General features: G+C 39.8%; 1 protein-coding gene across 1 annotated transcript in view; it reads right to left on the bottom strand.

The window, feature by feature from the left end:
- Positions 1–6,497: 6,497 nt before the first annotated feature.
- Positions 6,498–21,129, bottom strand: part of DEPTOR (DEP domain containing MTOR interacting protein) — a 75,666-nt gene continuing 61,034 nt past the window's right edge. Inside the window, exon 10 of the mRNA XM_041407500.1 lies at positions 6,498–8,015. Coding sequence (XP_041263434.1) covers positions 7,887–8,015 — 129 coding nt within the window. The 3' untranslated portion in view covers positions 6,498–7,886. The remainder of the gene's footprint in view (positions 8,016–21,129) is intronic.

Here is a 21,129-nt window from a genome sequence, read left to right as displayed (position 1 = left end):
ATATCTCAAATACCCTAAAAGCATCTTCAGTGGCACTTGACATGTATGTGTATGCAACAGAACCAAGCCCCTCGTTTCTGAGCTCCGATTCCAATTAGGTAAGTAGAAGTCGATGCCATCACCCTGCTGTGATGTTTTTCAGACTATCTGCTGGGAAAAGAGCATTGCATTAACCTGTGTGCCAAAGGTCATCTTTGCAATCACAAGTCCATTGTTAGGAGTTAATCATGATAACTACTGGAAAAGGGTATCATCAAAGAGCCTTTAAAAAGTGGACAATTTGATCCTAATAATGAAATTTTTATTCCTGTATTACATGACTTCCTGGAGCTCTGCACATTAAGACAGCATTGTCTGTTTTCTGAGAAAGAAGCAGTAATCAGCAAGAGTTAAGGTAACTGTTTTTTTTTGCCTTCATCTGAACCAGAAGAGATTTTTTTCTTTCTCTAACTAGAGTAAATATGGTCCAGAGGATTTATATGTAAATGGAATGCTGAATATTATAAGCAATGTGAACCAATATCCCCTAGAAAATAATTTCTTAGGAGAATGAACAATGATACAATCATTTACAGCGGGAAATGAAACAAAAATGTAACACACAATAACACACGTTTTATCACGAAAGTCAAACATTAAGAGGGTAACTCAGCAGTCTTTTGTAAATGCATCTTTTAAGCGTTTAGTAAATTATTTGCCTGATGGAGTGTAATAGAAAATGAAATATTGAATATTTTAATATTCAACAGGATTTTGTTTATTCTGGCAAAACAAACTAAACACATGCACTTCCCAGCTGCAGTAACAAACAAAGGGTGCATAACATTATCTTCAGAAAGCACTTGAGCTGAAAATGCATATAAAACAAAACAGACATTGAGAAAATATAACATTAAGATCTTAAATACTTTCATGTTTCTTCCTTTCCAAGTTAAGTCATAAAAGCCAGTACATGCCATCTACCATTTTTAAATGAGTTTTAAGAAAATCTTATCATGGTTCTGGAAATATTTTGCAGGCAAAGCAAGGTTGCAAAGCAAGGTTCTCAAGGGCACCTTGAGAAATTAAATGGGTTCCTGATCCTGCAAACTACTGAGCACTTCTGAGTGTAATCACTTAATATTTCCCAGGCTTTGTTCAACATCATGCTTAATTAAACTTTTACTAATAAACCTGAAGCACTCAGTTTAGCCCCATAGCTCCACTGACAAAACAGTTGTTCAGTCAAGCCTGCATGTGTCTTTATTTTTAGTTGATGCATGCATGATGTTTGCATTCTACTTTATAAATAGAAGATATGAAAAAAAGTTTAAATTACTTTATAATGTAAATGGAACTTATTTTGTTAAAGGATATGTTTTGTTTGGGTAGTTTTTTATATTTGAAAGGGAGATATTTCCCCAAAAAAACATATCTTTACTGTATTCTTATGTACTGCATTTTAGGATTGAATGTTCATAAACTTAAATCATTAATTAAAACTTTGTTCCTATTGAAAACACAGAGTTAAGAACATAAATTGTAAATTTAGCCATAAAAATACAACATTTTTTCTCTCTGTGATGTTTTTAAGAAACTTAATAGGGCATTATAGGACTGTCTCATCCCTGGCAGTGCTCAAGGCTGGGTTTGATGGGGCTCTGAGCAACCTGGTCTAGTGGCAGGTGTCCCTGCCCATGGCAGGGGAATGGAACTAGATCATCTTTAAGGCCCCTTCCAACCCAAACCATTCTATCATTCTATGACACAACCTTTCCCTACTACATCCCTTCACTGCACCTGTCTGATAGATTCTTTTCTGTGATCTGAATTCATTTTTGCTTATACTTTAAAATCATCAACAAGAATTTTAAAACAAGTTAACTTATCTTCATTTTTGTCCCTTTTTTTAATAATTATTTGAACATACTCTGTATTTTCGAGGTATGATCCACTAATAGGCATCATATTGCTGGTTTTGCTAGGGTTTTCATGAAATTTTCATGAGATTTTCCCAGAGGACGTTTGCCTTGAGAAGGGCAGGTAAGAAGAAGTATTCCCTGAGTCAGGCTTGAGTACAAACTGAAAAGTATTCCTGTTCATCACACGTCCTACTGCAAACACAAGGGGGAAAAATGCAGAACTTCTTTATCAGATAGATGGAGAAATTATTTGTTTTTTCTGTTTAAGAAGATAAACTCTAAAACCTGAAGTGGAAAATAAAATTACAAAAATCTGCAGCCATTTACAGCTAACAGGGAAGATAAGAGTTTGCGTGGTTCAAAGCCCAGCTATGGCTGGGAGGCTGTGCTCCAGCTGGTACTGGAGGGAGGGAAGCCATGGGTAGCTCACCCAGAGGCCCAAAGGAAACACCACTGTGTGGAGGTCTCCTCTTTTGTCTCCATAACCTGAGAAAATGCATGAAAGTTGTGGCCCATCTGTGTTAAGAATCATACATAGCTTTGTTAAGAGTATATGTGGTTTCATTTTACATTAAAATTAATTTTATTCCTTCATTTATGGTAATTTTTCTTACTTTGTTCTCTTGTCTTGAGGCTTTGTTTATAGTGAAATAACATTTAATTGTAAAGTAGCATCCAATTCACCTGTTTCCCTGAAATATTAGCCTTGCTAAATGAGCACTGCTAATTTATGAAAAGCCAGTGATGGTGATCATGGTAAAGAGGCTCTCAAAAACAGACTGGTAAAAATACAAAGAAGCACGACCACCAAGATCTTCCAGAAATAATTTTTGAGCTCAAAGAATAAAGGAGGACCAATGTCAACTATGCAGTAAAATCAGTAGAATAGGAAAGCAAATGAAATGTATCCATAAATCGCTGGCAAAACAGGCTGGTGGGTGTGGGCTGTCCTGTTGACCATCGCGCCCCAGCCTGGCCTGCTTGGGTGCATGCAGCAGCAACAGGAGCTGCTGGATGGGAGCATTTCCCTGGAGAGGAGGAGTTCAGCTGCACAGGCATGATGGAAATGACTATTTGAAGTGGTCAGAATACCACTAGCTCTCTGTGTACTCTAATCTAGGGAGCAGTTTGTAGACATGTCTATGTAGAAGCACCTTAGGAACAGAAGGAAGAGGTTGCTCTGCAGAAGAAAAGAGTTTTCCTCTGCAAATCACCGGCAAATTCTGGAAAGAAATTACAATTATTATTTGACAAGGCCATACAAAAGGCAGTAGGATACTGTTGTACTCTAAGTTCAAGGAGAGTTATAGTGACACAGGATAGGAAACCTATGGGTATATGGCAGCATCTTTGTAGAAGAGGCATTACAACAATTTGTGCTACCTAAAGTACAGTGTCTGCTTCAACCCCTGCTCTTAAAGCTAAGCATTGCATTTTGAGTGTGTGCAAATAAAACTCGAGTTTCAACAGTACTGGAAGCTCCCATGGCCAATATGAGAGAGGATGCCTAAGTGCAAAACAACAGGCATTTTCCTAGAGGACATTCAGTTTGACAGTTATAGCTCCTCCCTTCTGAATATTTCAGAATTTTCCTGAGGAATTGCAAGCACAAAGATGAGGTAGCTATACGTGAAACACCATCTTTATAGTATAAATTAATTGTATCATTGATTCCTGTGACATCCTTTGACATTCTTAAATTGTCTTTTGCACTAGTGGCTCATTTTAAAAATTAAACTATAAATATTTATTTATGCACAAGTTTGAAGAGAAATCTATGGTTTAAAATCACTCAGCCTCTCTGGAACATTAATGATATTTTTATCTGCACTGTGAATATACAAAAGGAATTACTGAATTGATAGGTACTATCTCTAGTTTTGTAAGTAACATTTAAGTGAAAAATAAAAGCCACATCACTCACCAGTTAAAGACACTTAAAAAGGGTGATCTATGAAAACCTTAATGACAATTTTAACGTAAAAAGTTAGTAGTTCACTTTATTTGAAGAGTGGTGTGGTCTGACTGTATTTATGTATGTGACATATACATGATTTTTCACTTACACAAGCGGTCTAGCTCCAATTACACACTGGGAAGAAAATACTTATAATTGCAACAGTTGATTTCTCAGTCTGTCTTGCATTAGACAAACAATTTTGCAAGACATATTGTTTCAGTTTCTCCTGTCTCTAAAATTAAAATAATATCTAAAAAAAATTAGTATTTGATTCCCAGAATTATCAGAAATTATTAGAGCATTACTCTATAATTTGATAAGAAAATTACATACATTATAGCTATCAGCACAGAGGAAGAAAGGAGTCAATTGCTTCTCTTCCTAAACCTCAGACTATTGTCATTTGTTTATGTCAATGTTAGTACATCAAGTCAGTGCAGAGACTGTCTCTGGTCTGAAGGCCAAGAGGCACCAAATTCAGGTCTCATGTTATTCTCTGAACTACCCTGGGGCAATTTTCTCAGAGATCCAGACCATGCCAAGGGAACAAGCTGACCATTAAAACAGTAATTCTGGGATAGCATTTGACATATACCTAGCACTCTAGCCATTAGTGAGGGTATGATCAGAAAAAGAGGAAAAAATTAAGAAAAACACTTTGAAAAACAGTCCTACTGCATGTCCTTTTCATTCCAAACCTCCTCCTGAATGTAATCTCATAGAAGAAGGTACAGCAGGCCACACCCACTCATATTTCAGATGCTGCTATAACACAATATCTTTCTAATTCTGAAAGTTTTATTTTCAGCTCCAATGTGGACCTAAAATACAGACAATTAAGTTTTGATACACCTGAAGTGGATTATTGCATTATTGTGTGAATGAAAGGCCTTCCATGGGACTAGTTGTGGAACCAGTTGTGTTCAATACCATACACATGGTATTTCATCTCGAAAAAATGAAAATAATTTATCTTGAGGGAAATATAACAGGAAAAAATATGATAAATATTGCACTGATTTAATGCTCCAATTAACTTAACTGCTACTTGAATTTAATTAAATATTACATTGCTTGAAGATGTCCATGAATGATTTGCAAATGTACATGTACAGAGGAATGGCACTAATTCGAGTGATTAAGGCTTAAAGATTTATTAGAGGATCTTGCAAGATCTACAGTAACCAAAATGAGATCACAGAAGAGAGTAAGTCTTACAAAAACACCTGTCTTTTTAATGAAGCTATTACTGCTGATGCCAGGGTTTATTTTTTAATTTCTGGTTTCTTGCTTCATTCTCCACTGTGATATTCACGCTATTCATTCAAGATACCTCTTGAAATGCCTCACTTCCATGAATAATGTTACATTTCCCCTGGCACTTTGCAGGAAGCAAGGTGCTCTGTTATATTTGAAATTCTGTGCCCTCTGAAGTGCGTGAGAGTTTGACACTGACTGCTGTGGATGTCTCGGAGCATATGCAGCACTGTGTGCAGACAAACTGCAATTTAACTGGAAATTATACATTTCATAGCTTAATTGTTTACCTTCCATCCTTTCCTCCAAAATACAAAATTTCATTGCAGACACAATTTGATTACCTTTGTCACGCTGAAGAGGGAAAGAATTAATTAAATCCTGGGTTGTCAGTCAAGCTGAGAACACAATATGGAAATCCCTGTTAAACAGAAGGCAAGTAGCTGTGCTCAAATTGTGATAGAGACTAATGTATCTTGTGAATCAAGATGCCATCTCCAATCTGTAACATAATGAAATGCACAGATTTTTCCCTACCCCCATTCCCACTCTTTTTGCTCCAGTCTGAAGTGCACTCTGTAATGCATTATTAAGCCAAATTCTGACCCAGTTTCTTAATTATCTGTAAGCTACAGAGAACTTCTAGCAGAATATTAACTAAGGCAAGAGATGTAATACAGATGAGCCCATGATGGCATTAGAGAGAATCATTAGCATTTTGCTAAGAAAATCCTTCAATTGTAATATTTAACTTAACCTAACATGCAGAATTTATATTTTAAAGGGGTCAAGCCACCAAAACAACCCAGGGGGAAAAAAGAAAATAAGAAAAAAAAAGAAAATAAAAAAAAATTAAATAGAAATATTTGGAGAAGCGTTCCTGGATTCACAAACTCAAAATTCTTATAGCATACTGAAACATTTCTGGAACACCAAGATTGTTTCCAACTGTTCTGAGTGGATACCATGGACAGTTATTACAATCTAATGCAACATTGTGTGCCCAGCTATTTATTTTGGATGAGCTGTAAAATGTAACTCGCTATGGCGTATACATGTGTACCAAAATTTTGGGGAGTACAATTGGGATTCAGAAGTGTCATAGATGACAGTTTGAACAAACCCCCCAAACACTCTGGTGCCTGGTTAGTATCCAGCAAGCAGCTGCAGTTTTATACCTCCCTGCAGTGCTGCATTTTAGTGGAATATGAAAAGTTTTCTTGATGAAAATACAACCACAGAAATACAAAACCAGAAACAAAGAACAAAAGGACTTCTTCCTACAAAGATGCAGGTATACATGAGTTTGAAGGCTTGCTGTATCTCTGAAGTAAAAGTGTTTGAGTGAATGAAAAACATAGAAAGAGCAATTTATTTAGTGAGAACAATTTTTAATACAAAACATGTTTCACAATTATTTGAGGAAAAACACTTTCCCCACCCCAGAATTGGATGATTTGTGATATGTGCATATAGAAAGTCAAGCTTTAATTGTAAAATTTAGACAGCAGAGAAAGTCTGCAAAATGTATATATATAATTTTGTGCAGCAGGATGTATTCATTCAGTTCAAAGTTCAAAGAAAACCCATGCAGTCCCCTTAACACTGAGTTGAAGAGTCACCTAACTGCAGAATACGGAAATTTTATAGATGTTTTTAAAAAATATTTCTTTCATTAATTCATCAATGAAAAAATCCTACTGTTTGAGAAACAATAAGAGTCAGTTAAATACAATGTTTTATTTGTAACAGTGTCAAATGCAGCTTATGAGGGAAGTTGGTTCTTTGCAAAACATCAGATGATTGGAAAGTGCTGATAAGCTTCATGTACATTCAAGTACATTGCTTCAATTTGAAGTGTGCTTTTGCTACTGGAGAATCTGGATGTATCATTTCTTATGCTAACACCGTGAATTTCCCACTACAACCTGCCAAATATTCCTCCTCTGGGAATTAAGATGTCCAAAATTTCTCCAAAGTGATGGATAGTAAGACTGAGGCACCTTTCCTTTACAGGTAAGGAAAAAACCTCAAAATCAATATTTTATACTCAAGAACCTAATCCAGCACACAAGCATTGAAACCAACAGACCAGTTTTCAAAGGCGGTTTTTGTAAAAGACCACACGTTTTTCCATTTTCTTTCTAGACTAATCCATGTAATCAGTAAGGCCCAAGCATTCATACCAGACTATCCTCTACAGAGCACAGACACCTTTTCTCATGCATTTGCAGTTCATTCGTGTTTCACTGTAATCAAGCCAGGATTTCATCAGCTGTCCCTCAGCCCAAGGAGAGAGCAACTGTGACTGCACGTGCTCCAGGGACAAAGCTGGACACCAGGACAATGTTTATCAATGTCAGCAGCTCATGGAATCACCATCTGTGACACCCTGACCCCACAGTGCTTGGCTCTTTCACCTCCTGAAGTGCTTTGATCCAGCAGTGGACTGTGAGGAAATATGCACGGCCTCGTAGGCTGGAACCCGTTCTGACCGATGCAGCCATGGCTGGACAGACCACCTGAAGGCCCTGATCTTGTCTCTGTTGGGCACAGAGAAGTCCTTAGTGAAAATAAGCTGGTATCTATTGTTCATATCTTAGCATAATCACCAGTGATATTATTGTTAAAGGAAAGAGAGCCCCCTCCCCTAAAAGCAAAATCATCTCTTTAGACACAGCAACATTCTGCTGTCTTGTGTCATGACACTCCATGGCTGTTGCTTTTTGTCTCACAAAAATGTCCAGTAATAGGGGTTTTGTGCCTTCTCAGGCCTCCACTTCTTCCATCACTTCCATCACAATTGTTCGAGGGCCGGTCAGGATGAGGTTGCTTACTGTCCTGTAATCCACATGGAGAACATTGAGGCCGTTGACAGACACGACAAATTGGCAAACCTGAGGAGAAAGCACACAGCAAAATGAGTTATACAATAGATTTTATTTTGTTAGGTCATTTACACAGATGTACTATCAACTCCTGGGCAGACAACACCTCCAGAACTCTTTGCATCATCTGATTTGGTACTCTTAAAAGCCCTCACATTTCTTAAAATTAATCTGCCAAGTTAATTTTCCTTTTTTTTTTTTTTTTAAACATCAATTCAACTTTCAAATCAGTGGAATTCAGATTTCCGATCTTTGAACTTTTGAAGTTCATCAATCTTTTATCAATATCAATAATTTTTTTCTTACAGCAATGTTATTTTTTTCTTGTATCAGTGATATTTTACAGTATCAGTGGTGCTTTGCAAACAATATGGCATCTAGCTAAGGGGTCCCCAGCACAGGAAAGACAACTGTTGGAGCAAGTCCAAAGGAGGCCACAAAGATGATTAGAAGGATGCAGCACTTCTATAAGGAACTACGGCTAAGGGAATTAGGTTTGTTCATCTGGAAAAGATGAGATTTCTGGGTGACTTTGTTGTGGCCTTCCAGTACCTAAAAGGAGCCAAGAAGGAAGATGGAGAGAGGCTATTTTCACAAGGGCCTGGGATAACAGGTCAAGGGGGAAAGGCTTTAAGCTGGAATAGAGTTGGTTCATCAAAAATACAGGAAGAAATGCTCTGCTATGAGTGTGGTGAGGCACTGTCACAGGCTGCTCAGAGAAGCTGTGGATACCCCATCCCTGGAACTGTTTAAGGACAGGTTGGATGGAGCTTTGAGCAATCTGGCCTAGTGAAAGGGGTCCCTGTTGACAGCAGGGGGGGTGGGAACAAGATGATCTTTAATTTCCCTTCCAACCCAAACCATTCTATGATTCTATGAAGACAGCTCTGGCTATTGCAGTCTGTTACCTTTAGTTTGTCTTAAACGTTTCTTAGAAATCATTTTAGTCAGCTCTTGATAATCACAGTAAAAATATGCACCATGTTTCCAGGCTCAGGGCAAGGTCTGGATGATGACTTCATTAGATTCAGTGCCAAAACCTCCAACGGTGTAACATGAACCCAATGGATCCAAATTTTAAGCAATAATATAATGGAAGATGAAGTCAGTACTAGGACAGATTAAAATGTCACTGCCATGTGATTGGTTTTAATTTCCTTCACCAAGTATGGCTTATTAATTAATTTCAAATATGCTAGTATTTTGTTTGTAAAAGCTATAACAAATACAAACATTGGAGATTTTTTATGATCATAGGATATTTTCAAGCAAAATATTCTTGATAGAAATATACTGACCAACATCACTGTACATCTTAAAACACACAGAGAAAGTCACATCAACATGGTAAAAAATGCAGGAAAAGAAAGATAATACTGATTCCTCAAAAACATTAAGAGTTCTCTGTATATAATCATAACATTACAGTGTTTGGTAAAAGTGTGTGTAGAGTCTAGGTCTGTAATTTTAATGAAAAAAATATGGAGCCTAAGGGAATAACAACATCATCCTGATGTTTCGATGGAAACAATACATTCGCTAGAAGGCTATCTTACCCGTAAGTCACCTTGAATCTGTAAGAAAGAAGCTATAAGACAGGTATCACCAGAAATTTTCGTGCTTTATTTTATATGGACACTCCAGATGAGTTGTGGGCTCAATTTTATGAGGTTCAACAAGGCCAGGTCCTAGGTCCTGCACATTAGGGGGTTGTGTGGGTCACAACAGCCCCAGGCAGTCCTACAGGCTGGGCAGCAGTGGCTGGAAAGCTGCCCTTGGAAAGGTCCTTGGGGTGCTGGTCAACCGGGACTGAACAAGAGCCAGTCTGTGCCCAGGTGGCCAGGAAGGCCAATGGCATCCTGGCCTGGAGCAGATAGAGTGTGGCCAGCAGGACCAGGGCAGGGATTGTCCCCCTGTACTCAGCACTGGTGAGGCCACACCTCAAGAGCTGTGTCCAGTTCTGGGACACTCACTACAAGAAGGACATTGAGGGGCTGCAGTGTGTCCAGGGAAGGGCAACAGAGCTGGGGAAGGGTCTGGAGCACGAGTCTGATGAGGAGCAGCTGAGGGAGCTTGGGGTGCTTAGCCTGGAGAAAAGAAAGCCCAGGTAAGACCTTGTCACTCTCTACAGCTCCCTGAGAGGAGGCTGCAGCCAGGAGGGGGTCGGGCTCTTCTGCCAGGTAACAATGACAGGACAAGAGCAAACAGCCTCAGGTTGCACCAGAGGAGGGTCAGTGCCAGGTCTGGTTGACAGAATGGTGTTTGGTCATAGCTTTGACACAATGATCTCAGTGGTCTTTTCCAACCTATTTTATTCTGTGATATGAGAACAAATTTCTTCACAGAACAGGGTGGTCAGACATTGGAACAGGCTGCCCAGGGAAGGGATAGAACCACCATCCTTGCAAGTGCTAAAAGCCCTGTGTGGACGTGGCTCCAGGGAACAAGGTTTAGTGGTGAACCCGGCAGTGTCAGCTTAATGGCTGGACTTGATGCTATTAGAGCAACCAGTCTTTTCCAGCAGTAAGAATTCTATCAGTCTATGTTTTTTCACTTTTCCTATTTAGGCAGAAGCACAAGACAGAAATGGTGTGGGAGAGGTGGGAAGCAGCTCTGGTGTCCTCCAATGCTAGCTCTAAAGGAGATTTTCTCACATGCCAAGTCACTTAACTTTTGTGTGCCAGTAACTTCCCTCTCAAGTAAAATGTGTGGTGAAACTCAATTTGTATTTCTGCAAAATGGACAGAATGTAGCTATCAATTTAAGAAAAATTATAGAGAAAGCAAACCCAATCCAAAAATGTAACATTTCATAAAAAAATGTCACCAATTACTTTAATCTCTGCTTCTTAGAGACTCTAATGAGGAAGAGTGGCAGCAGCAGCTCCTGAAGGGATGGTAGACCCTTGCACCTTACTCCTTACCCTCAGAACTCCTCTGCAGAGCTGAAGATCCTGGAAGTAGCCTTACCAGTAACCTAAATGATCACCAAAGTATGGCAATCTGTGACACAACTGAGTGAACTCCCATGGCAGTAATCTTTCCTGTATATAAATATTTCAGCTGCAAGAAGCATTGGGAAAATGGTTGTTTTTGCATGCAGACAAAGCCTTCTAAATTTTAAGGATTTTTGTTGAAAAGGTAACCCGTCATCCTCTGTAGTGTGTCCGATTAGTATTTAACTGGCATGTCTACTTAGTTTAAAATGCAGATTATTGCAGTATCTGTAGGTTTCAACTTCCAGTGGTATTTCCTAATACTTTCTATGGCTTTCCAAGATTGTATCAAGTTTTACTGAATTATAGCTCTGGCTCTAAAATAATATTTGGGTTGATTTAAAACAGACCAGTAGAAACAACATTGTCTCTTCAGGCTTAAAGCGGTTTTTGGAAGTTGAATGGCTGATCTTTGTTTTACTGTTGCATATTCTCAGAGTACTTGACTTACTGGAATCCCAATGCATGGGACTTATGCTTGGCCAGGTTCAGTGGATAAATCTGCATGCTGGATCATGGCAGGGGCATTCAGGGCCCCTTGGGGAATGCCCCTGCCAGAGGAACAGACTCAGACCAGACAGTGACCCACACCAGGGCTGCAATGGTGTAAATGCAGATGGTACAGGCACAACGTGAACAGCAATCTGGGTGCCAAAGAGTGAATTTCTTGTGGAAAACAAGAGCTGACACGTCTGCATTCTCAGTGTTTGTTTTATCACATGCCTTTGGCAGTACGATTAACCAGCAATGCGTACGCTGAGAACAGCCCCCTTCGTGCCCTCCTTTGCAGCAGATCCACATGGCTTATCAGCTACATCATTCCCAGTGGAGAGGATTACATGCAAGAAGTCCACCCAGGCCAGATGAGAAGACAAATGCAGGGGAGAGGGCAATACACAGAAGAGCACAGTCCCATCCTAAAAGTGTAGGAAAAGACCCTTGAGGAACAGGAGGTGGTAATAAAGAGCAACTACCCTGGGGGTAGAAAGTTCTCTCCATAGCAATTGCTTGACCAGTGCTCCTCAGGGCTGAGTCTCTGAAAATTCCAGACCTGGCTCCCTCAGGGATGAAGAAATGTGGAGCCATTTGCTGTATCTCCAATCCTGGTGACAAGAAAGAGGTTTGCACAGTCCTGAGCCCTTTATTATGCTGACTGCCCTCAACTCACTCAGTTTTCCTCTCCCCACCCTGATTTCCCATTCAGCACTGCATCCAGCTAGGGGAAATGAAATGCAGTGCTTCTTTGTGCATTTTAGTCACCATCAGTCCTGCCCCAAAAATGCTCATATTGTGTATTGTTCTACTGAAGTTAAAAAACAAGCAAGAGCAAGTGAGCACCCACTCACCAGCCCTGACTGGTGACTCAATCCATATATTATTATCTCAGGAATTTTCTTCAGGAGACTGGTTTACAAAAACACAATGACTTAACGTTACATTTATAAAAACACATTTCAAGAAGATGTAAGTGCTCAGCTCATAGCTGCAGCTGTTAAGGGCTTTGTAACTACAAACATGTAAAATATTTCTGTTGGTTTCCACACATCAGTAACTATAATAGATGATAAACTACAGTTAAAAGAGCCTCAAAGAACCTTTTATTGTTCATTTCCTCATTGCTCTCCAAGGAGCTTGACAAGAGATAACCATCCCTTTTCATCCCTCAGACTTCAAGAAATGACACAGCCCAGAATAAATTCCGACCATTTTGTTGGTCAGGATGTGGTGATCTAAAAACCACAGAACTAATAATAGTTAAATAAAGCAACACTCAAATGAAAAAAAAAAACCTCCCCTAACTGATTTCAAGTCTTTAAGTATAAGAGCAATAAGCATTTATTGTTGAGTTTTTCAATTTCCCGCCATTGGAAACAGCAGCTCATGCAAGCAGGGATAGCAGAAAAAGCATCTCTGTCTTTCTGTGGGTTTTCCATCATGCATACAGAAGGTTTAACCAAATCCAGGTGTCCCCTTAAAAAGATAAACTTCAAGTTCGGGCTTACATTTGAACAAAAAGGATCAGGGAGCCTGTAGTTTAAAAAAGCTAGCAAAGAATCATCATGCCATTTAGCATGGGACTGAAGATGGCAAGAAGAGGCGAGAATAATTCATTTTTGTAACATTTACTGGCCAAAATCAGGATTGTGCTGTACTTGGAGCCGTCCAACCCTTCCTCCCCCTCACTGGTAATTGCTCTTTCCTCCACGGCAATCTTTGGCTGCCTGCCCCTCCTCGGTCTTGCCAAGCTGCCCTGCAGATGTACATCCACACCCCTTGATTTTCCTGCGGGGACAACTGCCTGCTGGCCAAACCACAGCCCCTGCCCTCGCAGGGGGCTGCTGCAGCAGGGCTGGACAGCTGAGCTGGCACTGAGCAGGAGCTGAGCTGGCTGAGGATGGCCGTGGGATCCTTCTAAGGGATGGCAGAGAGTGGCTGCAGGCATGGGTGTGGAACTGCGCAACTGCCTTAAAGCCAACCATGAAATAAAAACATTGCATACCTGTCACTAATTCTTTGTTAGTTCTGCCTCAGGATGACCTTAATATTGATAAATGCTACAGGAATGTTCTTAGAGGACAGGCAGCTAGCCTAGACCCTTGGATATTCAGATGCTGTTTGCATTGTGAACTTTAGTTAGCTTCCTCTGTAGAGCTAAACCTTGCTTGCTGGACTTTTTTGAATGTATTATACTTAAAAATCCTTTTAAAATGTTATTTCTTTTTCTAGGCACACTTTTTAGAAGGGTGTTGTGAAAGTTTATAAAGAGTTGGAAATTCCTACTGCAGACTTTGACTTAAGTGATCATTGCTGTTTGCAACTGCCCTAAAATGACATTTAAATTTATAGATGCAGTGAGTCCACCTGTTCATCTCTGGTATAAAGCGAGTAACAGCCATGCTCAGTCAGCAGATAATATATCTCAAAACAGTAGGATAAGACCATGATTACATGGCCACCTTAATTTGAGATAAATTTTAAAAAACCCACCCAGATTAAGAGGAATACAACTGCCACGAGGCAGCCTGGCTGGAGATGGTGGGGGACTGTCCTTTATGCCAGCAGGTGCTGGGGGTGAGTGCTCATTCTCAAAGGATTTATTATTTACATTTCAGTGCCAGTGTCAATGTCTGGAATCCACTCTGCTTTTTTTGATTGTTTGTTTGTTTGATTGACTGTGGGATTTTAGTGGTTTTTTGGTGTTTAGCCTGTTAACTACTCTTTAGGAAAGTACAAATGTTACTAAAATTGCAGACCAAATAGGTACCAAAGCAATCAATGTTACCAAATAATGCAGGCTTGAAGTTCTCAAATTCAAAGCTAGATTATGCAGTGACACAGTAAAGATAGTGGCAAAAAGTACTGGTTTTCAGCAGTACTAATACTTCACCCCATTATCTAGGCAGCAATGGGAATATTCAGTGTCTAAAACTGCAAAGCACAAAGTTTATGACAGTACACTCGAGTTTTCTCCTTCAGCAGCAACAAGGTCAACCAAACAAAAAAGGTTTGATGGGCTGTTTGGTACTGATAGCAGCTCTGGCATCAGCAACTAACAGCACAAAGAGATGTTGAAAACACTGCCACCAATTAATTTCCACTGAAAATGTGAATATTACTGTACACATGGCAACTGTATGAAGGAAAATATTTAAAAATGCTGCATAGAGTGTGAAATCCAGTCTTGCACTAATCTTTTCACTCCGGAGCAGCCAGGATTTCCCTCCTGGACTCTGTGTGGATCCAGAACAGATTTCTAGCAGCTGACAGCACAAAGCAGGCCCATGCTCACATCCCTTTGAGACCAAGGTAGTTCAGAAGTTATTAGCACGTTGCACAGAAACAAGCCATTCTCGCTGGGAAAGCTCTGTCTGAAAGGAGGCAGGCTCAGTCATCCAGCATGAGACAGACTGGATTTAACCCCTTGCTCTGTTCATCATTTGTATCCACAGTGATTTACATACACTTGGATGGTTTGGGACATGCTTCCTTGAGTACTATTTCTTCTTATCATCTGATGTGATGCCAAAGTCACACAGATAATTCCCAGTCACACAAACCATTCCCAAAATGCATGACAAAATGTATTGTTTTCTTTTTAGTATCTTTAAAAAAAAAAATTAAAAAAGCTTATTAGCATCAAGTAAAAATTATTAATTAGGCAAATGTAGGAGTTATTTTCAACCTTGAAAAGTTGTTCAATAATTTTCCTAAGAACAAAAATAAAAGGTTCTAAGTATAACTTCTTTTAGAGCTGTTCAAACAAAAGTGTATTTTGACTATTTTATAGAGTAGAATTCATACCAGAATTGACAATAGCAGCCTGGCTGGAGATGGTGGGGGACTGTCCTTTATGCCAGTCCCCCACCATCTAACTATTTCAAAAAGAAAAGTATATCCCAATGGTAATATTTTTGCTTTTCTTCTTGCTAATGAAAATTAAAATTAAATCCATTACAGAGACAGTCTGCTTATATTTCTGTTATACAGATACCCTCAATAATTATAAATAAATGCTTTTTTTATGTCCTACTAATCCGGCAGGGACAAGGATCAGCTGGGAGGTTTGAATAGCTCAAAATCATAATTGTTTCATTACGGTATTCTGAAATTCACTGTGATCTTCCAGAGGAAAGTCCTCCATATGTGGTTTGCAAACCCATCTGTTTTCTGTGTGCATGAGAGACCCACAAGATCCTGATTTTTATTAAATATCAGGCCTTGCTCTCAGTAAGAACCCTTCCTTATGGGCACCCATGAAATCAGGGCTGAAGAGTTAACATTTTGCAATCGGCAGTGACCTGGAGATGTCATCAGCAGGATACCCAACAAATCAAACTTCAGATACTTCTGAAAGCTCTGGGCCAGTTCTAAAATTGAAAACATACTGGTTGATTTCTGTGGTAAAACCACAGCTCTCACCTGGGAAGGTTACTAAACTCCTGAAACTGAGAAGGAAAACACAAAGCAAAAAAAAAAAAAAAAGAAAATACAGCCTTTACCATTGCTTGTTTCAAGAGTCAATACAGCTGCTTTGGTTTTTCCTGTCTTGCTGACATATTTCAGCAAAATTTGGGCAAGGCTTAGGTACTACAGGAACATAACATCTAAAACACAGCTTTCCAGCTTTCTGCAAGGAGGAAGGGGACATCCAAGCCTCCAACATTTTAAAAGAAGAGGTCTCTTTCCAATGGGATCCTTTCCCCTTGCATGCTCCTTTGCTCCTCTGCAGATACATGGAAACATTCCTCCCACTCCTGCCTCCCAAGCACCACTGCCCTCCAAGCAAACAGATCAAAATCAAGGTGTCATTTTTAAAAATCTAATTTAAATATGAAATGTGAAGGAATTGAGAAATGAGTGAAAGTAAAAACTTCCATTTAAGGCTGTTATTTTGTCACAAAGGAACAAAAAACTACACCATTTGTACTTTTCATTGGTGTTACCAACTAGAAAGGAGTTATGTACAAGTGGAAAACCACACAGGTTTGCCTTGCCAGTTGTTAGATCTCTTGAAAAAATCTTACCAGCCGATTACCACATCATCACCTTCTGCCTCACATACCACATCATGGGTTTGTATACAAAACCCTTGGTGACAACACTCTTAGTGACAATGAGGTTTCCCCCTTTTTAGAGCACAAAAACATAATTTTACTTCTAAAAGAAATGTGGAAAAAAATGTTTGCTTATTTAAAGCTGGATCAGTAATCTGATTTGGGACCTCATGACTCTTTCTACTCACAGAAAGGGATACACTCAACCTGAGTTGCCAGGGAGTCTGTGGATTCAGATGTCAAAACCCTTTCAAGGGAGAGGAAGGTTCATAGCAGGACTTGGTGCCTGCAGTCCCAAGAGATGCTCCTGTCCCTTTGTGCTGGCTCTGGGAGCAGCACACCAAAGCCAGGCACCCCTCCCTTTTCATCCTTTTCATCCCGTGCCAGCAAAAATAAATAAATCAAAGGGCTTGTCTCCAGGCAAAGTAAGTTCCTTGATGTGCCTGACACGGATGGAGGAAGGAGGCAATAGACACATATCTGGTTGAAGGCAAGGGAAAGAGGGAGATAAAAAGGAGGTGAAGATAGGAGCAACCTTCCTGGCAGACCTTACACAGACCAGTAAACTGCAGCCTTAAGTTTTCAGATAACTTAAAGTCCCAGTGAAATCAATGGCAAGATGGATGTTATGTAAGAACAAGTGCAGAAAAATCTGAGGCAGGAGACCAACAGTGGAGGAGAGAGAGCACAGAGCTCAGCTTCTTTTACACACTTGCACACACAGCCTGCATTTATGCTGATACAGGATTTCTTCTGTTTTAATAGGTCACCCATATCCATAAAGCAAAGGAATCCACATGCTCAGCAGAGAGGCCAGGCTGCAGAGATGCTGGATGTGGTACCACAGAAGAGCCTACGATCTAAGACTAACTTAAAAGCAAACACAGGGAGCACTGAATTTTTTGCTCTCACTCTGCTAAGCTTTACACTGTCACAATGGAATGAGGAAAAGAGATAAAAATCAGAGGTCCTAAAAGTTATGTTTCCAGTTAGATTTTTATCTTTGGTATTTTTTTTAAAGAGTTCATGCAAACTTGATAGGATTAGTAAAGTAAAGCTGGAACCTCACAATTCACAACCAACTGCATGTTGCTGGAAGGTTAAAAAATCATACCATGGCCTTTCCTCCATAACTGAGGTTACTGGATGGAACAGAATAAATTGCAGATGTGTGTTCAGTTCTGTAAAGATCTCTAGTGAAAGTGTAATTGGCTGTACAGTGGGTGGTGTGGGAGTAGGCAAGTATCCAGGCTTTGCATAAAAAAGATTTTGTCTCTTGAGAGATGTGTTTCTTGTTCATTCTTTACAGCAGTGTGAAGCTGACCCACTGTTCCATCAGGGGGCTAGAAACTGGGTACCTGCAGAGCACACTACAACCCATAGCAGAGAAAGTGAACTCCATTTACAGAATTAAAATAGAGGTTCATCATTCTTGTGCTCAATCTTGGTTTGTTACTGCAGAGTGGTGTGGATGGTTTGCCTGAGCAAGGCTTCATTACACATTTTCATTACATATATATTACATTTTTTTTTCAGTTTTTAAAAAGAGGCAGAATTTTTTAAAGTATTCCAAACAAATTGGTCTCCAACTGAAAAAAAAAAACTCATTGTGAATTAAACAACATAATCTATAAACTGCAAATTACAAAAAAAAAGAGCATGTAATAAAGTATTATCTGTTTTATAACATAATACAGTAAGTCACATAGTATAAAAAGTCATAGATTCTCAAGGGCTTCATCATTGGTTCAGATAGTCTCTCCCTCCCTTCCTGCCTTCCAAATGATGGGAATCTGTGGGAATTCAAGTCCTTTTTTCTTCACCAGGAAGAGAATTAAACCATTGCTGAGCAAACTCCACAAACAGAGAGGACAAATTAGAGAAGGAAAAGAGCTGACCTAAGAGCCCATGAGAACAACTCTTGCTTTGGAGCACGAGTCTCTTGGGCTGCACAAGTCTCAGCTCTGCAAGTGGTGGAGTTTTGTTGACAGATCAGCTGAGCAGGAATTATTCACAAAGATAAATTAACGCTATCTGTACATATCTGGAGAGTAATAACATAAGAACATAATACCCTGAAACACAAACCATCCATAAATATGGAGTAGGGGAATATAGGTCACTACTTTCCACGGTCCTAATTGGGAATTGGTGTGTAAAATCACTGGCTTAATGTGAGTCCCAGTGAGAAATACCCACAGGTAAAGCTGGACCAGGCTGGGCCACATCAGGAAAGCAAACCAGCGACTGCATGTCTAAATTTATAAGCATTTTTATTGTATCGTGCAATTTGATACCCACCACAGAACAGTCCTGAAAATGTTAAATAACTCGAATGGCTAAAGATGGCTCTGGGTAAAATACTGCATCAGTGTCGGAAGAACAGAGTCTAAGCTTAGAAATAAAGTCTTTTAGTGCTTGGGTTGACCTTTCGGGGTCTTTTTTTTCCTGGTATATCTGCAGCTAAACCATATTTGCTGAAACAAAATTGCACAAAATGAATAAAGAACTTTAAAAATATGTATCAGTTTACTTACATGGTCAAATATAATTATGCTGAACTGTAGTTCATTTAAGCCCCATATTGGTTAAAAACAGTCATGAAGCACAAGCAAGGGAATTACAGGGGCAGACAGATCATGCAAGGCACCCTCAGCACCCTCTGGTATCCAGCGTGTCATGAGCAGGAACAGTCTGCGCTGTTTGAGACAAACAGCTGCTCTCTGTTTGCACAGACAAAAGTGCAATTGTTTTTCCATGTGTTTGGCTAGCTAAACAGAGCCTTGGCTTGAATGCAACGTGCTTCCCGAATCATTTGCTTATACCATGAAAGGAAGCCACTTTGTGTCTTGAGCAGCAACAAGAAAAGAGACGGAGGGAGAGTGCAGGCAAGAGTGCTTAGAGCAGCAGCTGGGGAGCAGCAGCATCCTTGAAGTGCTCAGGGCAGAGAGCTGAGATAGCCACGGAGTTGTAAAACCAACAGCATCTGAGGAACTCTCCAAGAAAACAAGTGAAATGAGTATTGCAACGAAACCAAGTACTACAAAATGGTTTCCATCCTCAGCCGAGAGCAAAAGTAGTTCAAAATGATAGCTCTTTGCTGAGCTGGCCTCTAATTCTATGTCTTTTTTACAGACACTTAGGATAACCTTTTCAAGATTTCAGGCATTCTGCAGATCAGTTTTTCAGTTGACAGCAGTCTCTTTAGAGAGCCTGGATTACCTGGGAGTGACCTGCAATAGCCTACGAGAGCTCCAGCATGGGGGAGATCCCAGCTCCTCCTTCAGGCGCTAGATCTCACCATCCAATGGCCTATAGACCACACAGGAACTTGGAAGTTGCATCAAAACACAAGAACAGCCCTGTTCTGTGGTGCTGCTGTCTCTCTTTCTGAATGGTTACAGCTGTAAGACTCCAGGAAAAATCAAGAAAACACTTTCATAAAGGCAGGGTGTTCAGATATCTGGGTTATCTTGTCATAAAACACCGTTTACTTGAAAAGAATTTTTAAAACTATAATTTATTAAAATAATGTGACTAAATTTAGAAAATCCACTGATCTCCAATAATGAAGCTGCAGGTTTTTTTTATTATTATTATTTGTATTTCCTATTGGTGAGAAGGAGCCAACATACAGACACAAGTACAGTGGGTCACTTGTTGCCCAACAGCATTTTAGGTGACAGGCCTACAAACAAGTTCAATTCTAAAGCCAACCCCACCACTGTGACTGTGGAAAAAGGAGCTCTGAGATATTATGAAACTTGCTGTACTCACATAAGGTTTCAGTTGTTGTAAAGAGAAAAAAAGTTATTTTATTGCCCAGTAAAACTCTCTCTGTTAAAAGAGTCTTTAGGAAAAATCACACAGAGGCATTGGAAACCTAATACTTCTCTGCAGGCCAAAATTTGGATCTGGGATAAGCAAGTAAAACCTTGTTAAACCTGTGTCCTGTTTGGCAGGGGGGAAGATGTTAGAGAAATTTGGACTCAAAAAGTTGAACTCACTATTTTTATATTTCACCTGGGAATTCCCACTGTCTTAATTCCTTTCTCTATAGTGAGCAACATGGATCCTGTTGTTCAAAACCAGGTCTGACAATCATGAAAAGAATTTTTCTCTGTTTTCTTTTGTGTGTGCAGTTTGCAGCTCACATCCTGCTGGCGTGACGCTTGCGTCAATGTTCCCAACTGCATGGTGGGGGGTCTTTCCCCTCATATCTCAGTGTGTGAAATTTTACACGCCAAGTTTTGATTTCTTCACCATAGAACAGTTCCAGATAGTCACAGCAAGCACCTGGTCTCTAGTACAAGATAAATATGGCTGATTTTTCAGTCCATTATATGTCCACTGTCTCATAAGAACAGAGGCTCACGATCCACTGAAGCAAGCACAGTCCCAGACCCAACTACCTGGTGGCAACTGTGCACTCTGAGGCTTGTGCACAAGGGTGGGATTCACTTAACCTTCCAGAACAGCTTCAGAAGTTCTGCAGCCTCTGAAGAGATTTCTTCAAGACAAACTTATCCTTATACAAGTCTGTGGGACAAAGAAGCAAGGCAAACCAAGGAAA

The sequence above is a fragment of the Onychostruthus taczanowskii genome, unplaced genomic scaffold (genome assembly GCF_017590055.1).
Source record: "Onychostruthus taczanowskii isolate IOZ18803 unplaced genomic scaffold, ASM1759005v1 scaffold27, whole genome shotgun sequence".
Classification (NCBI taxonomy): domain Eukaryota; kingdom Metazoa; phylum Chordata; class Aves; order Passeriformes; family Passeridae; genus Onychostruthus; species Onychostruthus taczanowskii.
Note: the sequence above shows the minus strand (reverse complement) of the source record. Positions and strands in the feature narration are given on the sequence as shown.